Source organism: Nerophis lumbriciformis, linkage group LG16, assembly GCF_033978685.3.
Source record: "Nerophis lumbriciformis linkage group LG16, RoL_Nlum_v2.1, whole genome shotgun sequence".
Lineage (NCBI taxonomy): Eukaryota > Metazoa > Chordata > Actinopteri > Syngnathiformes > Syngnathidae > Nerophis > Nerophis lumbriciformis.
The window spans coordinates 19494140-19514598 of record NC_084563.2 but is presented as its reverse complement, the minus strand read 5'-3'; the positions used below and the strand labels follow the sequence as shown (position 1 = coordinate 19514598).

Here is a 20459-nt window from a genome sequence, read left to right as displayed (position 1 = left end):
TCCGGTAGAACTCCAGACAGCGTCATTGTGGAGATGGTGAGTTTCAGGCCCCATTTGTTTGCTGCCTAAAGGGCTGTAATAGTCCTTGGAACATATGTAACCTGGGTCGTCCGGCATGAGAGACATGCGTGTTGCCTACCGAGCTAAAAGCACACATATTTTAAAAAATCAGTATCAGCCGATATTTGTGAAAAAATACCTAATCTACAGATATACAGACTGATTGAAAGTGAATGTACTGCAAATGTTAGCCTGTTGCTAATAATAAGTATTTTAGCCTCAGATACTCTGTTAAACATCAAGTAAACGTACAATTCTGCAAAACCCCAAAACCAACTTATATTCAATAGAATAGACTGCAAATACAAGATATTAAACGTTCGAACTGGAAAACTTAGTTATTTTTTGCAAATATTAGCTCATTTGGAATTTGATGCCTGCAACATGTTTCAAAAAAGCTGGAAAAGTGGCAAAAAATACTGAGAAAGTTGAGGAGTGCTTACCAAACACTTATTTGGAACATCCCACAGGTGAACAGGTGGGTGCCATGATTGGGTATAAGTGGCCTAGTGGTTAGAGTGTCCGCCCTGAGATCGGTAGGTTGTGAGTTCATACCAAAGACTATAAAAATGGGACCCTTTACCTCCCTGCTTGGCACTCAGCATCAAGGGTTGGAATTGGGGGTTAAATCACCAAAAATGACTCCCGGGCGCGGCCACCGCTGCTGCCCACTGCTCCCCTCACCTCCCAGGGGGTGATCAAGGGTGATGGGTCAAATGCAGAGAATAATTTCGCCACACCTAGTGTGTGTGTGACAATCATTGGTACTTTAATTTCAAAAGCAGCTTCCATGAAATGCTCAGTCATTCACAAACAAGGACGGGGCGAGGGTCACCACTTTGTCAACAAATGCGTGAGCAAATTAGTTCAGAACAACATTTCTCAACCTGCTATTGCAAGGAATTTAAGGATTTCACCATCTACGGTCCGTAATATCATCAAAAGGTTCGGAGAATCTGGAGAAATCACTGCACGTAAGCGATGATATTACGGACTTTCGATCCCGCAGGCGGTACTGCATCGAAAAGTGACATCAGTGTGTAAAGGATATCACCACATGGGCTCAGGAACACTTCAGAAAACCACTGTCAGTAACTACAGTTCATCGCGTTTTGCAAATATTAGCTCATTTGGAATTTGATGCCTGCAACATGTTTCAAAAAAGATGGCACGAGTGGCAAAAAAGACTGAGAAAGTTGAGGAATGCTCATCAAACACTTATTTGGAACATCCCACAGGTGAACAGGCTAATTGGGAACAGGTGGGTGCCATGATTGGGTATAAAAGCAGCTTCCATGAAATGCTCAGTCCTTCACAAACAGGGACGGGGCGAGGGTCACCACTTTGTCAACGAATCAGAATCAGAATCAGAAATACTTTATTAATCCCCGAGGGGAAAGTACAATGTTCAGGACAATCCCTTTCAAGATTAGACAAACAATACAGGGAAACAGAACAGGATCAAACATTACAGGGAGACAGAACAGGATCAAACATTACAGGGAGACAGAACAGGATCAAACATTACAGGGCGACAGAACAGGATCAAACATTACAGGGAGACAGAATAGGATCAAACATTACAGGGAGACAGAACAGGATCAAACATTACAGGGAGACAGAACAGGATCGCTGACGGGTCTGCCAACTTCCGGCGCCCCTTACAAAAAAGGTGAGATACAGGTAAACAATGGGGGGGGGAAGAAAAATCGGTCGAAGCCTGGGCCCCTGGAGAGGGAGTCCAGACTGAGGCCAAGGGAAAAAACAACTCATAGCCATAGCACACAAATGAGTGAGCAAATTGTCCAACAGTTTAAGAATAACATTTCTCAACCAGCTATTGCAAGGAATTTAGGGATTTCACCATCCCACAGGTGAACAGGCTAATTGGGAACAGGTGGGTGCCATGATTGGGTATAAAAGTAGATTCCATGAAATGATCAGTCATTCACAAACAAGGATGGGGCGAGGGTCACCACTTTGTCAACAAATGCGTGAGCAAATTGTTGAACAGTTTAAGAAAATCCTTTCTCAACCAGCTATTGCAGGGATTTCACCATCTACGGTCCGTAATATCATCAAAAGGTTCGGAGAATCTGGAGAAACCACTGCACGTAAGCGGCTAAGCCCCGTGACCTTGGATCAATCAGGCGGAACTGCATCAAAAACTGACATCAGTGTGTAAAGGATATCACCACATGGGCTCAGGAACACTTCATAAAACCACTGTCAGTAAATACGGTTTGTGGCTAAATCTGTAAATGCAAGTTAAAACTCTACTATGCAAAGCGAAAGCAATTTATCAACAACACCCAGAAACGCCGCCGGCTTCGCTGGGCCCTGAGCTCATCTAAGATGGACTGACGGAAAGTGGAAAAGTGTTCTGTGGTCTGACGAGTCCACATTTCAAATTGTTTTTGGAAAACGTGTCCTCTGGAACAAAGAGGAAAAGAACCATCCGGATTGTTTTAGGCGCAAAGTGTAAAAGCCAGCATCTGTGATGGTATGGGGGTGTATTAGCGCCCGAGGCATGGGTAACTTACACATCTGTGAAGGCGCCATTAATGCTGAAAGGTACATACAGGCTTTGGAGCAACATATGTTGCCATCCAAGCAACGTCATCATGGACGCCCCTGCTTATTTCATTTAGAGTGTCTGTGGGTGTGGGTGGTAAGTCATCCATCCTGTTGTGGCTTTAATTGGCTAACCCAATGTCCGCACTCTGAGGTGGAGAGGTCAGTATGAGAACATTGCGTGTCCAGGAGACACTCCAGCTTCATTAAGACTTCGCTCTGATTCGGCCTCGTAGCTCAACCGCCCCTTTTTAATTAGACAAGTTAATTGAATCCCACCTTGCCGTCGGTGCAACATCACGGCCGCTAAAAGCCATTTGAGGCGAATCGCAGAATAACTGTTGGTCTTTGTTGTTATTTGACTCTTGTTTGTGACGCTTTCAGCTGGGGAACGAGGAGAAGTATGAGCTGCTTCATGTGCTGGAGTTTACAAGGTACGCTATCACTATGCACTTTGTCTGAATGTACATATATGCATGCCATGCACATATATTTACATTTAGGGACACTATAGAACTGCGTTGATACTTTAGGTCTTTAGTGTTATTCCACCGTTAGACACAGCACCGGAGCCAAGCGTGCAGTTTTTAGCAAGGTTTTAATGTACATAGAATTTCTCCAAGTTTCTCCAGCAGGACGTGACTTTTCAGTCACCTCCGTAAACCTCTCTCCCCTCCTGTTCCCGGCCGCTTACTGTTAAAGACAACAGATGATTAGATTAACTCGTACCACCTGTCGGCTGTGTCTCGCCGTCGGCACTTGCCCCAGGCCCTGTCTGATGGTGCTCTGCCCTCAACGCCAAAGACAGAGGCGGTGACCTTTGCTCCTGCAGGCAGCGCTGGCCACACCTCCCTCCACACTATTATTTTAGCTATTTTACTCATGTCTAAATACAAATACAGTATATGCATGGCTTGATGTAGGGACACTATAGAACTCCCTTGGCGCTTTTAGTCTTGAGTGCTGTTTTGGTAAGTGCTACCATGCTAAGAGTTAGCATGCTAGCATTTTAGCTATTTCGCTCATGTCTAAATATAAACATATGGATGGCATTATAACTGTAGAAAACCACTTTTGTTTTTTAGTGATAGATTTTCTTAGGCGTTACTATGCTGACATTTAATATGCTATCATTTGAGCTATGGAAATGCCCCCCTCTACCTCAAAGAACTACTTACCCCCAAATCCTCCACACGACACCTCCGCTCCGGACAGGCGAACCTCCTCCAACCTCCGAGGACTAAGCTACGAACAATGGGAGACCGGGCTTTCTGCTCCGCCGCTCCCAGTCTGTGGAACGCTCTCCCTGACCACCTGAGGGCACCACAGACTGTGAATGCTTTTAAAAAAGGCTTAAAAGCCCTTCTTTTTAAAAAAGCCTTTTTTTAGATGTATGCATACTAGTTATAGCTATTTGGCTGTTCTAGTTTTTATTTTTATTTATTTATTCATTATCTTTTAATTTTAATTTTATTTTTTAATACACTGTAGCACTTTGAGATTGTTTACTCAATATAAAGGGCTTTTTACAAATAAAATCTATTATTATTATTATTATAAATAATTAGCTATTTTGCCAATGTCTAAATATAAATATATGCATGGCATGATGTAGGGACACTATAGAACTGCGTTGGTACTTTTGGTCTTTAGTGTTATTTTGCTACAATGCTAACAGTTAGCATGCTATTATTTGAGCTGTTTTACTAATGTCTAAATATAAATAGTGTATGCATGGCATGATGTAGGGACACTATAGAACTCCCTTGGCGCTTTTAGTCTTTAGTGCTATTTTGGTATGTGCTACTATGCTAACAGTTAGCATGTTAGCATTTTAGCTATTTCACTCATGTCTAAATATAAACATATGCATGGCATAGTATGCAGACACTAGAGAACTGCGTTGATACTTTAGGTCTTTAGTGTTATTTTGCTACCATGCTAACTGTTAGCATGGTAATATTTTAGCTATTTTACTAATGTCTAAATATAAATATAGTATATGCATGTCTTCAGTATTAGTCTTCAGTGCTATTTTGGTAAATGTTACCATGCTAACAGTTAGCATGCTAACATTTGAGCTATTTTGCTAATGTCTAAGTATAAATATATGCATGGCATGGTATGCAGACACTATAGAACTGCGTTGATACTTTTGGTCTTTAGTATTATTTTGCTACCTTGCTAACTGTTAGCATGCTAATATTTTAGCTATTTTACTAATGTCTAAATATAAATATAGTATATGCATAGCATGATGTAGGGACACTATAGAACTCCCTTGGCGCTTTTAGTCTTTAGTGCTATTTTGGTAAGTGCTACCATGCTAACAGTTAGCATGCTAGCATTTTAGCTATTTTACTAATGTCTAAATGTAAATTAATGCATGGCATGGTATGTAGACACTATAGAACTGCGTTAGTACTTTTAGTGTTATTTTGCTACCATGCTAGCTGTTAGCATGCTAGCATTTTAGCTATTTCACTCATGTCTAAATATAAACATATGGATGGCATTATAACCGCAGGACTGCCTTGGCACTTTTATTTTTTAGTGATGTATTTTCCGAGGCGTAACCATGCTAACAGTTAGCATGCTAACATTTCAGCTATTTTGCTAATGTCTAAATGCAAATCTATGCAAGGCATGGCTTACAGACACTATAGAACTGCGTTGGTACTTTTGGTCTTTCGTGTTATTTTACTAGGTGCTAACAGTTAGCATGCTAGCATGTCTAAAAACAAATATGCATGACATGATGTAGCACTTTTGGTACTTTGGTTTAGCATGCCAGCTGTGAACATGCTTATTTGTACAATTACCATTCGCTTTTAAAAAAGCCCAGAAGGCTTGGCAACAAGTTAGTTTTAAATCCGGGGCCAGAGGTTCACAACTCAGATACAGTAGGAAAGGGGTTCATATGGCCTTGTAGTTTGCCTGACACATGAAACGTGACAAATTTTGGGTTTGCACTATCCACTTTAGCCGCCAGATGGCAGTAGAGTGTTGAATATCTTTTAAAACAATTTGTTTTGTGGCAATTCCAACTTTGACCACAGCGTCAGTTGCGCTGTAGAGTGGCACTTTCCATCATTTTCAGCCGACTGCATTGCAAAATGATGAACCCCCCCCCTCTTCCAGGAATGGGGGCTATATGAATCCCTTCCCTACTGTAGCAGGCCCACTAACAATCTCAGTGGGAATGGTTTGTGGGAGTTATTTCTTATTGTTTGTTGTCAAAATATCGAGTGACAACAATTCCATTCGGCGGTTCTGTGGCAGCTCCCTACTGCGAGGCGTTGCCTTCCTCCATGTCGTCCAATTTTAGCCGCCACTCGCTCAAACTGTGCGTGATAATTTGTCGACTAACACCTCGCCATGTAACACCTTCTCTCTCTCCCCGCCACAGCGTCAGGAAGAGGATGTCAGTCATCATGCGCACGCCATCCGGAAAGATCCGCCTCTACTGCAAAGGAGCGGTGAGTGTCTGTGTCTGTCCCCATGGCAACAACAACGCCGCCATCATCACCGCCATCAGCGCCACATAGACAAACTGGCGCAGGAAACGAATGATCATGGAACCTTCTAGACGACACAGTTCCTGGCCAGAAGAAAGGAGTGATTAGGGTTCAGTTGTCAACATGTGTGCTTCTCCTTAGGACACGGTCATCTATGACAGACTGGCAGACAGTTCTCGCTACAAAGAGATCACGTTGAAGCATCTGGAGCAGTTTGCCACCGAGGGTGAGTGGGTCAGCGCTGCCCCCTGGTGGCTGACAGTAAAACACTCTGCCTTTGGTGTGTTTTTTCATCACACAGTCAGGATAGTTCAATGCTTTCATCTAAAACGGGTCGGCAACCCAAAATGTTGAAGGAGCCATACTGGACCAAAAATACAAAAAACTAATCCGACTTAAGTGTCTGTATTAACTATATTAGCCTACTATCAAAATGACTCTAAAAAAGTCTTATATAAGTGTTATAGTGAAGACAACACATGATATAAGTGTCTATATTAGCCTACTATCAAAATGACTCTAAAAAAGTCTTATATAAGTGTTATAGTGAAGACAACACATGATATAAGTGTCTATATTAGCCTACTATCAAAATGACTTTAAAAGTCTTATTTAAGTGTTATAATGAAGGCAACACATGACATAAGTGTCTCTATTAGCTATATTAGCCTACTATCAAAATTACTTTAAAAGTCTTATATAAGTGTTATAATGAAGACAACACATGACGTAAGTGTCTATATTAGCCTACTATCAAAATGACTTTATTAGTCTCATATAAGTCTTATAATTAAGGCAACACATGACGTAAGTGTCTATATTAGCCTACTATCAAAATGACTTTAAAAGTCTTATGTAAGTGTTATAATGAAGGCATCACATGATGTAAGTGTCTATATTAGCTATATTAGCCTACTATCAAAATGACTTTAAAAGGCTTCTATAAGTGTTATAATGAAGGCAACACATGATGTAAGTGGCTATATTAGCCTACTATCAAAATGACTATTAGTCTCTTATAAGTCTTATAATAAAGGCAACACATGATTTAAGTGTCTATATTAGCTGTATTAGCCTACTATCAAAATGACTTTACAAGTCTTATATAAGTCTTATAATAAAGGCAACACATGATTTGAGTGTCTATATTAGCTATATTAGCCTACTATCAAAATTACTTTAAAAGTCTTATTTAAGTGTTATAATGAAGGCAACACATGATGTAAGTGTCTATATTAGCTATATTAGCCTACTATCAAAATTACTTTAAAAGTCTTATTTAAGTGTTATAATGAAGGCAACACATGACGTAAGTGTCTATATTAGCCTACTATCAAAATGACTTTATTAGTCTTATATAAGTCTTATAATAAAGGCAACACATGATGTAAGTGTCTATATTAGCCTACTATCAAAATGACTATTAGTCTTATATAAATCTTATAATAAAGGCAACACATAATTTAAGTGTCTATATTAGCCTCCTATCAAAATGACTTTAAAAGTCTTATTTAAGTGTTATAATGAAGGCAACACATGACGTAAGTGTCTATATTAGCTATATTAGCCTACTATCAAAATGACTTTACAAGTCTTATATAAGTGTTATAATGAAGACAACACATGACGTAAGTGTCTATATTAGCTTACTATCAAAATTACTTTATTAGTCTTATATAAGTTTTATAATAAAGGCAACACATGATTTGAGTGTCTATATTAGCTATATTAGCCTACTATCAAAAATACTTTAAAAGTCTTATTTAAGTGTTATAATGAAGGCAACACATGACGTAAGTGTCTATATTAGCCTACTATCAAAATGACTTTATTAGTCTTATATAAGTCTTATAATAAAGGCAACACATAATTTAAGTGTCTATATTAGCCTACTATCAAAATGACTTTAAAAGTCTTATTTAAGTGTTATAATGAAGGCAACACATGACGTAAGTGTCTATATTAGCTATATTAGCCTACTATCAAAATGACTTTACAAGTCTTATATAAGTGTTATAATGAAGACAACACATGACGTAAGTGTCTATATTAGCCTACTATCAAAATTACTTTATTAGTCTTATATAAGTTTTATAATAAAGGCAACACATGATTTAAGTGTCTATATTAGCTATAGTAGCGTACTATCAAAATTACTTTAAATGTCTTATATAAGTCTTATAATGAAGGCAACACATGACGTATGTGTCTATATTAGCTATAATAGCCTACTATCAAAATGACTTTAAAAGTCTTATATAAGTGTTGTAATGAGGACAACACATGACGTAAGTGTCTATATTAGCCTACTATCAAAATGACTTTATTAGTCTTATATAAGTCTTATAATAAAGGCAACACATGATGTAAGTGTCTATATTAGCCTACTATCAAAATGACTATCAGTCTTATATAAATCTTATAATAAAGGCAACACATAATTTAAGTGTCTATATTAGCCTCCTATCAAAATGACTTTAAAAGTCTTATTTAAGTGTTATAATGAAGGCAACACATGACGTAAGTGTCTATATTAGCTATATTAGCCTACTATCAAAATGACTTTAAAAGTCTTATATAAGTGTTGTAATGAAGGCATCACATGATGTAAGTGGCTATATTAGCCTACTATCAAAATTACTTTACAAGTCTTATATAAGTGTTATAATGAAGACAACACATGATGTAAGTGTCTATATTAGCTATATTAGCCTACTATCAAAATTACTTTAAAAGTCTTATATAAGTCTTATAATGAAGGCATCACATGATGTAAGTGGCTATATTAGCCTACTATCAAAATTACTTTACAAGTCTTATATAAGTGTTATAATGAAGACAACACATCACGTAAGTGATGTGTTGTCTTCATTATAGGCTCTATAGGCTAACAACACAATCTAAAGATTGTGTTGTTAGCCTACTATCAAAATGACTTTAAAAGTCTTATATGAGTCTTTGCAGACCCCCGATCTAAATAAATATGATAAAACTGCATTTAATGGACCTGTGCTCTAGGAATGCTGCCCCCAAGTGGCACAAACTGGCAGTGTTGACAATGTGGGCTAAATATAACGTCTCATTACGGTTATTTTAACTAGTTTATGAATAAATATGTTGTGAGTAAAAGACCACCTACACATATTTTAATAGGTTCAAATTATTTTTTAATATAATTGGATTTTGTTTGGATTCTGGTTCTAGTCCAATATTTAGTAATCATTTTAATTGAACTTGTATTATAATTTATTTTGCATTTTTTATTGATTTATTATTTTTCCACTTAATATATTTTGCTGGTATTTAAGAGTTGTTTTTTTTAATGATGGTTATCATTATATAAATACATTTGTAATACTTGATTGCAATACATTTGCAAACATTACATATTATCTTATCCTTTAACATTGCTTTAAAAAAAAAAAAAGTCATCCACAAAATAAAATACAAACTCTAAAAAAGGATATACATAATTTAAAATAAGTAAGCAAACAACAACAAAAATGATTGCAAATAAAGGAAACGGGGAACAAATATCTCCAGTATTTCTACTTACCATGTATTTATGTTTTAATACTTAATTGCAATGAATTTGCAAAACTTGCATATTTTATCCTTCGACATTTATTTTTAAAAAGAAACTGTATTGACAAAGTAAAATACAAACTCTTGAAAAGGATACATATTTTAAGAGGTTCAGATTATTTTTAATATTATTGGATTTTGTTTGGGTTCTAGTTCTAGTCCAATATTTAGTAATCCAATTAATTGCTCTTGTATTAGCATTTCTTTTGCATTTTTTTATTGATTTATTATTTTTCCACTTACTGGTATTTAAGAGTTTTTTTTTATAATTATTATCATTATATAAATACATTTGTATTACTTGATTGCAATACATTTGCAAACATTGCATATTATCTTATCCTTTAACATTGCTTTAGAAAAAAAATACAAACTCTAAAAAAGGATATACATAATTTGAAATAAATAAGCAAACAACAATAAAAATTATTACAAATAAAAAAGGAAGCGGGGAGGAAAAACTAGATACAGTATTTCTACTTATGTATTTACGTTTTAGTACTTAATTGCAATGAATTTGCAAAAATTGCATTTTTTATCCTTTGACATTTATTTTTAAAAAGAAATTGTATCCACAAAGTCAAATACAAACTCTTGAAAAGGATACATATTTTAATAGGTTCAGATTATTTTTAATATTTTTGGGGTTTGTTTGGGTTCTGGTTCTAGTCCAATATTTAGCAATCCTTTTAATTGAACTTGTGTTGTAATTTATTTTGCATTTTTTATTGATTTATTATTTTTCCACTTAATATATTTTTAAATATTTTACTGGTATTTAAGAGTTTTTTTTAATGATTATTATCATTATATAAACACATTTGTATTACATGATTGCAAAACATTGCATATTATCTTATCGTTTAACATTGCTTAAAAGATGTACATAATTTAAAATAAATAAGCAAACAACAACAAAGATGATTACATATAAAAAAGGAAGCGGGGAGGAAAAACTGTATACAGTATTTCTACATATGTATTTTTAGTTTTAATACTTAATTGCAATGAATTTGCAAAAATTGCATATTTTATCCTTCGACATTTATTTAAAAAAAATGAATTGTATCCACAAAGTAAAATACAAACTTTTGAAAATGATACATATTTTAATAGGTTCAGATTATTTTTTAATATTTTTGGGTTTGTTTGGGTTCTAGTTCTAGTCCAATATTTAGTCATGCTTATAATAGAACTTGTATTATAATTTATTTAGCATTTATTATTTTTCCACTTAATATATTGTAATGGTATTTAAGAGTTATTTTGTGATTATTATCATTATATAAATACATTTGTATTACTTGATTGCAATACATTTGCAAACGTTGCATATTATCTTATCCTTTAACATTGTTTGTTTTAAAAAAAAGTCATCTACAAAATATAATACAAACTCTAAAAAATGATGTACATCGTTTAAAATAAAAAAAAATAAGCAAACAACAAATAAAATGATCACAAATAAAAAAGGGAACCGGGAGAAAAAACAGTATTTGTACTTATCATGTATTTATGTTTTAATACTTAATTGCAATGATTTCGCAAAAATTGCATATTTTATCCTTCGACATTTATTTAAAAAAATTAATTGTATACATAAAATAAAATACAAACTCTTGAAAAGAATACATATTTTAATAGGTTCATTAATTATTGCATTTTTTTTAATTAATTTATTATTTTTCCACTTTTAATATATTTTTAAATATTTTACTGGTATTAAAAAGTTTTTTTATGATTCTTATCATTATATTAATACAGTTGTATTACTTGATTGCAATACATTTGCAAACATTGCATATTATCTTATCCTTTAACATTGCTTAAAAAAAAAATACAAACTCTAAAAAAGGATAAACATAATTTTTAAATTAATAAGCAAACAACAACAAAAATGATTACAAATTTTAAAAAATGGAAACGGGCATAAAAAGGTATTTTTACTTATGTATTTACGTTTAAATACTTAATTGCAATTAATTTGCAAACATTCCATATTTTATACTTCGACATTTATTTTAAAAAGGAAATTGTATACACAAACTCTTGAAAAGAATACAAATAAAATAAGCAATCAAACAACAAAAATACAATGAAAATAATAATAAAAGGGTCGAAAAACCACCTATCTGCATAACATTTATGCACACATACACACCCACATAAGTGTGATATAATTACAAAACTAAAGATATAATGTAAGAATTATATTAAAAAGTTATACCTTCAATACAATTGATAATTTTGACAATATAGTTACATTCTAACAAAATGTTCACATGCTTTAAAGTGAACATGATTGTATTATTTGGTGTATTTAGATATATTTGCTGTGTCAAGAAGTGAACTACAGAGTCTTTGATGCAGAAGCAAAAAAAGGGTCCACATAAAAGTTTGAGTAATGGAAAAAAAAAAGCATAATATAATATTATCAGGCAGAGTCGACTCTTTTATACAGAGATGGCATCAGGGGACGGAGTTGTGTTGACGGTCAACGTGTCGTCGTTGTGCAGGTCTGCGCACGCTTTGCTTCGCTGTGACGGACATCAGCGAGTCGTCCTACCAGCACTGGCTGGAGCTGCACCACCGAGCCTGCACCTCCCTGCAGAACCGAGCCCTCAAGCTGGAGGAGAGCTACGAGCTCATCGAGAAGGTCTGAACCCTCGACTCACACCTTGTTGTTTTCAGTTCCCGGCCTCAACTGACTAAACACCACCTGACTGACCCGTGAGGCCGAATGCAATCACACTCAAACATCTGGAGAAAAAGAAGCTGTGCCCACAGGTAGTTCTGTGTGCGGTGGGTCCGGTGGTAGCACTAGTCAAACACAGCGAGCCGCACTCGTAAATCACCTCCTTGGCACTGAACTCCACAGCTTCCGCCAACTCTCACAAATACGAGTCGACCGTCGTAGAATAAACAACGTTTTGCAAGGGGGGGGGAAGTGACGTGCACTGCTCAGTGGGCAAAGTGTGCCACTGGGTTGCCAAATGGTGAGTACATGTCATGGCTGTCTTGCGTTTCCAATCATTTCTACATCTCTTATTTTTTTGTGATAGAGTGATTGGAGCACATACTTGTTGGTCACAAAAAACATACATAAAATTGTTCTTTTATGAATTTATTATGGGTCTACTGAAAATGTGAGCAAATCTGCTGGGTCAAAAGTATACATACAGCAATGTTAATATTTGCTTACATGTCCCTTGGCAAGTTTCACTGCAATAAGGCGCTTTTGGTAGCCATCCACAAGCTTCTGCTTGAATTTTTGACCACTCCTCTTGACAAAATTGGTGCAGTTCAGCTAAATGTGTTGGTTTTCTGACATGGACTTGTTTCTTCAGCATTGTGCACAGGACTTTGGGAAGGCCATTCTAAAACCTTAATTCTAGCCAGATTTAGCCATTCCTTTAGGTCTTATCTTTGTCCATGTGATGTCAGATGAAACAAAAATTAAGTTGTTTGGCCACAATACCCAGCAATATGTTTGGAGGAGAAAAGGTGCACTTTGGTTGTCCAAATTAGGCATATTAATGTGTTAATTCCACGACTGTATATATCAGTATCGGTTGATATCGGTATCGGTAATTAAAGAGTTGGACAATATCGAATATCGGCAAAAAGCCATTATCGGTCATCCCTATTTTTTTGTTAAGTACATAACTCTACATGTGTTCATTCATAGTTTTGATGCCTTCAGTGACAATCTACAATGTAAATAGTCATGGAAATAAAGAAAACGCATTGAATGAGAAGGTGTGTCCAAACTTTTGGCCTGTACTGTATATCACTTGTATATACATTAATAAACCAGTATGTTTTTAAACTTAAATAATATAACATAACTAATAACAATTAGAAATACTCATGGACTGCAAAAACTGAAATCTAAGTAAGAGTAAATAACTCAAATAAGGGTGGTATTTACTTATTTTCTGTCTGATAAGATAATTCTTCTCACTAAGCAGATTTTATGTAAGTGTTTCACTTGTTTTAAGTGTTTTGGTTCTAAATGATCTCAGTAAGATATTACAGCTTGTTGCTGAGATTTGATGACCTATATTGAGTACAACATGCTTGAAACTAGAATATCAACTGTTGCAAAGCTGTGTCATCAACACTCACAAGTATAAAACTGCTTTTTCAAAGTGAGAATTTCTTATTTCAAGCATGAAAAAAAACAATCATGACTTTGACACAATTGTGTCTTAATAATTAAAACAGATGACAGCCAAATGGACTTTGCTGTTTTATTTTCAATTAAACAATAGAACATACATACTCTTATATATTACTGTATAATGCATATGTTCCTTGACTGCACTTAAATGTAGAGTATATGTAGAATATATTTATATTATTTATATATTATATATATATAATATGTTATATATGTTATATTATTTATTATTATTCTTGTCTATTGTGAGCGAACTGTGGTGCTGAATTTCCCCCCAGGGATCAATAAAGTACTTTATATTCTATTCTATGTAGTAGTACAGTTGGCACAGTACAGCAAACTGACAGTTAATATTTAAACATTTAACATGTGACATTTCTCACAATTTTGAACAGAAATAGTTCATGCACATTCAGATAAATTCTACAAAATTACAATAAAAAAAAATTGGTCGGGGGCCGGGCTGTAAATACATATAAATATATATATATATTCCTTGTGCATTAATTGACCGAAAGAGCACGCACTTGGCGCGATGATGTCATTTTATCGATGTGAAAATGCAAGAAATGTAATGCCGAGCGCATATCATTATGTCAAGATAATGGCACTAGCATTTACTTCATTTAAGAATATTTTTCAACATATTGAGAAAAAATGTCTCATATTTGTTTTTTCTACCAAGAAAAGTGCACTTGTTATTAGTGAGAATATACTTATTTTAAGGTATTTTTGGGTTCATTGAGGTTAGCTAATTGTACTTGTTTTGGAAAGTCTTGACAAGCCAAATTTTCCTGTTCTATTGGCAGTTAATTTTGCTTAGTTCAAGTAAAATGCCCCTATCTTTTGTATTTTTTCTTCTTCTTTTTGAACACTGACTTTTTGCAGTGTGAGGCCTTTAATTCCAGGAACACCATGACTACCGTCAAACATGGTGGTGGTAGTATTATGCTCTGGGCCTGTTTTGCTGCCAATGGAACTGGTGCTTTACAGAGAGTAAATGGGACAATGAAAAAGGAGGATTACCTTCGAATTCTTCAGAACAACCTAAAATCATCAGCCTGGAGGTTGGCTCTTGGGCGCAGTTGGGTGTTCCAACAGGACAATGACCCCAAACACGCGTCAAAAGTGGTAAAGGAATGGCTAAATCAGGCTAGAATGAAGGTTTTAGAATGGCCTTCCCAAAGTCATGACTTAGACGTGTGGACAATGCTGAAGAAACAAGTCCATGTCAGAAAACCAACAAATTTAGCTGAATTGCACCAATTTTGTCAAGAGGAGTGCTCAAAAATTCAAGCAGAAGCTTGTGGATGGCTACCAAAAGCGCCTTATTGCAGTGAAACTTGCCAAGGGACATGTAAGCAAATATTAACATTGCTGTATGTATACTCTTGACCCAGCAGATTTGCTCACATTTTCAGTAGACCCATAATAAATTCATAAAAGAACCAAACTTCATGAATGTTTTTTGTGACCAACAAGTATGTGCTCCAATCACTCTATCACAAAAAAATAAGAGTTGTAGAAATCATTGGAAACTCAAGACAGCCATGACATTATGTTCTTTACAAGTGGATGTAAACTTTTGACCACGACCGTCAGTGCAGTACACTAGTTTATCATACAGTACATGAAAAAGCCACAGGGCGGCGCCATTGAGTCATAATCCAGCACTTGCACACATCCACAACATTCATTAAAGGGGACCTTTTTGAATGTTGCCCGTCATTCACAATGTAGGACAAGAACACATGCTTTCCTCTTTTTATGCATTACATTCTAGTTTGTAGTACACAACAAGCACCAGGTGGCTAACTCTGAAACTGAAGGGGCTCCTATTCCGCCCCTAAAACCCAATAACCGCCAACAATTACCAGGTATTAGCGATATCGTCATTACAGGCGCTAACTCCGAGGAACTATTTTTTTTAGAGCTAACTACAGCCATGGCCAAAAATACTGGCACCCATGCATTTCTTGTCAGAGAAATGCACCACTTCTCCCAGAAAATTGTTGAAATTACAAATGCTTTGGTGTTCACATGTTTATTATTTTGTTTGCATTGGAACAACACACAAAAAAAATAGCCAAATCTGATATTATTTTACACCTTCGAATCGTTTTATTGCTCGGATTTAAATGACGTCACACCCGACTCGTTAAATATGCGTGGTGGTCAAGCTCGCTCTGTTCTCAATGGGTACTAGGCACCATTTAGCCTTTCTCGAAGAAAAATGCCCTATTGCGTTGTTTTTTTGGCTGTACGAAGCTTTTTATTTTTATTTTTTCATTTTATTTTTATTGACATCCAGCATCAGACATTCCTATCCATTACATCATATTCACATATATCTGTTGTCTGCCCTAAATGTCAACATATGTTTTGTTTATATGTGTGTGTGTATGAATGGGTGAATGTGGAAATAGTGTCAAAGCGCTTTGAGTTCCTTAAAAAGATAGAAAAGCGCTATACAAGTGCAACCCATTTACCATTTATTTACCATTTTATATCCCAACCATAGCCCGCCCACAAAAAAAAAGGAAAACCGCAAAAAAAACAAAGTAGTATCTACAAATACATCAATTAAATAAACAAGAAAATAATTAATTATACATTAATAATAATAATAATAATAATCAGAAAAAAAAAAAAAAAAGTTTATATTCACATATATCTGTTGTCTGCCCTAAATGTCAAAATATCTTTTGTTTACATCTGTGAATGTGTGTGTGTGTGTGTGTGTGTGTGTGTGTGTGTGTGTGTGTGTGTGTGTGTGTGTGTGTGTGTGTGTGTGTGTGTGTGTGTGTGTGTGTGTGTGTGTGTGTGAATGTGGAAATAGTGTCAAAGTGCTTTGAGTTCCTTAAAAAGGTAGAAAAGCGCTATACAAGTGCAACCCATTTACCATTTATTTACCATTTTATATCCCAACCATAGCCCGCCCACAAAAAAAAGGAAAACCGCAAGAAAACCAAAGTAGTATCTACAAATACATCAAGAAAATAATGAATAATACATTAATAGTAATGATAATCAGAAATAATTTTTTTTAAATATTTTAATATTTTATTATATTTAATTTTTTGCACAAAGCTTTTTAAATCGCGAAAAGGAGTTCCTGGAGAGGTAATCAAGAAGGGCGGAAGAGTGCTCGATTTTACGAAAGACGACGAGAAAAGTAGCTCGCACTCCGATCCAAGGGAGCAGATTTTACAGTTTGTTTTATATATTTTTAATAAACTTTACTCATTTAATATTTCCCTTAAAAGTAGAGATGTCCGATAATGGCTTTTTTGCCGATATTGTACAACTCTTAATTACCGATTCCGATATCAACCGATACGGATATATACAGTCGTGGAATTAACACATTATTATGCCTAATTTTGTTGTGATGCCCCGCTGGATGCTGTCACACAGCGGTGAGGGAAGTTCTGTTTTGGGGTCATACTTGCCAACCCTCCCGGATTTTCCGGAAGACTCTCAAAATTAAGCGCCTCTCCCGAAAACCTCCCGGGACAAATTTTCTCCTCTAAATCTCCCGAAATTCTGGCGGAGCTGGAGGCCACGCCCCCTCCAGGTTTATTGTTAGGCAGTTTCATTAACGTCCTCCCAGCGCGGCAACAACACACAACAACAGCAGTCACGTTTTCGTCTACCGTAAAGCAGTTCGCCTACCGTAGACAGCAATGTTGTGACACTCTTAAACAGGACAATACTGCCATCTACTGTACATGCATATGTGACAATAACATCTAGGGCTTTTAGAGAGTGCAGTGCACAACTGCGCACACAACAAGGAGACGAAGCAGAATGCATCATCAGAGAGGGCGTTCAGCATGGTTAGAAAAATAGTGACAGAGAATAGAACAAGGATGGACAATTCAACCCTTAACTCAACAATGAGTAGATGAGTATTATGTGTGTGTATATGTGTAAATAAATGAACACTGAAATTCAAGTATTTATTTTATTTATATATATATATATATATATGTATAATATATATATTTATTTTATTTTATATATATATATATATATATATATATATATATATATATATATATATATAATAAAATGCATATATTTATATATAGCTAGAATTCACTGAAAGTCAAGTATTTCTTATATATATATATATATATATATATATATACATATATGAAATACTTGGTGAATTCTAGCTGTAAATATACTCCTCCCCTCCCCCCACCTCCCGAAATCGGAGGTCTCAAGGTTGGCAAGTATGTTTGGGGTTGTCTGGCGAACTTCCTGTTTTATGTTGAAAGTCTTATCCTCCTCTCGTTTCAGGCCACTTGCCCTTCCTCCTGTCTGATTTATTTCCTGATTGCCTGATTGTGCCCACCTGTGTCACCCTCCCTCATGTGTGTGTATATAGCTCTCGTCGTCCCCTGTCTTGTTGCCAGAGTATATCGTCTCGTCATGTACCTCCAGCCTTTGTCCACAGTTGATAAGTATTGCTATGTTTTATTCCCTGATTTCTTTGTACCCTCTAAAGAAGAGTGATTATGATTTACTTAAGTTTTTTGAGCTCATTTCATAATGCCTTTTCTCCCTCCTCTTGGAGTGCTCTAATTTGTAGTTTTCTTAGCTCTATGTAGTGTATGTTCCGTTTATAGCATCTTGTCTCTTCCTCTTCATGAGCGATTTTCCTTTTGTGTAGCTAATCTTTAGGGATGTCCGATAATGGCTTTTTGCCAATATTCCGATATTGTCCAACTCTTTAATTACCGATATCAACTGATACCGATATGTACAGTCGTGGAATTAACACATTATTATGCCTAATTTGGACAACCAGGTATGGTGAAGATAAGGTACTTTAAAAAAAATAAATAATAAGATAAATAAATTAAATTTATGTGCTATATGTCGTCTATTACGTTGTGCAGAATTTCATTATATATGTAAAAAGTGGATGAAGTAGTCAATTTCATGTCTATTTAAGCCAAACACAGCTCTTTAGCATTAAAGCTACAGACACACCACATTGTGTTTTCTAAGTAGGGCGAAACGTGCTTTTTTTCTTGAAATTCCATTTTTTAAGCTGGATTTTGGATAACAGACTCCCAATACATTTATTGTGGCAAATAAATGGCAAATAAAACCACGACCCATCCTCTCCAACGGTATCATAATTTATGTTTTGAAATGGACACTTTTTAAACATATATTGTGAAGTCGTCGCCGCTGTTTTTTTTACCGGTCGAAAATAAACTTCATAAACATTATATAGATTCACCCGGCCACAACATTAGGTCCACCTGCACCCTTGGTAACCGAGTCAGACTGTGCATTAAAAAAAAAAAAAAAATATATATATATATATATATATATATATATATATATATTAGAGATGCCCCATAATGGCTTTTTGCCGATATCCGATATTCCGATATTGTCCAACTCTTTAATTATCGATACCGATATCAACCGATACCGATATATACAGTTGTGGAATTAACACATTATTATGCCTAATTTGGACAACCAGGTATGGTGAAGATAAGATACTTTTGAAAAAATAAAATAAGATAAATAAATTAAATTTATGTGCTATATGTCGTCAATTACGTTGTGCAGAATTTCATTATACATGTAAAAAGTGGATGAAGTAGACAATTTCATGTTTATTTAAGCCAAACACAGCTCTTTAGCATTAAAGCTACGACACACCACATTGTAGTTTCTAAGTAGGGCGAAAAGTGCTTTTTTTCTTGAAATTCCATTTTTCAAGCTGGATTTTGGATAACAGACTTCCAATACATTTATTGTGGCAAATAAATGGCGAATAAAACCACGACCCACCCTCTCCAACGGTATCATAATTTATGTTTTGAAATGGACACTTTTTAAACATATATTGTGAAGTCGTCGCCGCTGTTTTTTTTACCGGTCGAAAATAAACTTCATAAACATTATATAGATTCACCCGGCCACAACATTAGGTCCACCTGCACCCTTGGTAACCGAGTCAGACTGTGCATTAAAAAAAAAAAAAAAAAAAATATATATATATATATATATATATATATATATATATATATATATATATATATATTAGAGATTCCCCATAATGGCTTTTTGCCGATATCCGATATTCCGATATTGTCCAACTCTTTAATTATCGATACCGATATCAACCGATACCGATATATACAGTCGTGGAATTAACACATTATTATGCCTAATTTGGACAACCAGGTATGGTGAAGATAAGATACTTTTGAAAAAATAAAATAAGATAAATAAATTAAATTTATGTGCTATATGTCGTCTATTACGTTGTGCGGAATTTCATTATATATGTAAAAGGTGGATGAAGTAGACAATTTCTTGTTTATTTAAGCCAAACACAGCTCTTTAGCATTAAAGCTACAGACACACCACATTGTGTTTTCTAAGTAGGGCGAAACGTGCTTTTTTTCTTGAAATTCCATTTTTTAAGCTGGATTTTGGATAACAGACTCCCAATACATTTATTGTGGCAAATAAAACCACGACCCACCCTCTTCAACGGT

At 35.2% G+C, this 20459-nt stretch overlaps 1 protein-coding gene across 6 annotated transcripts in view; it reads left to right on the top strand.

Moving 5' to 3' along the window:
- atp8a1 (ATPase phospholipid transporting 8A1) overlaps positions 1 to 20459 on the top strand; it is a 342299-nt gene that overhangs the window by 183344 nt on the left and 138496 nt on the right. For all 6 annotated transcript variants that reach the window (XM_072914888.1, XM_061976742.1, XM_061976744.1 and 3 more), the window contains 5 exons: positions 1 to 36; positions 3019 to 3068; positions 6044 to 6113; positions 6294 to 6378; positions 12254 to 12393. The exon at positions 1 to 36 is cut by the window's left edge and continues 47 nt beyond it. In XM_072914888.1, the coding sequence (XP_072770989.1) occupies positions 1 to 36; positions 3019 to 3068; positions 6044 to 6113; positions 6294 to 6378; positions 12254 to 12393 (381 nt within the window). The remainder of the gene's footprint in view (positions 37 to 3018; positions 3069 to 6043; positions 6114 to 6293; positions 6379 to 12253; positions 12394 to 20459) is intronic.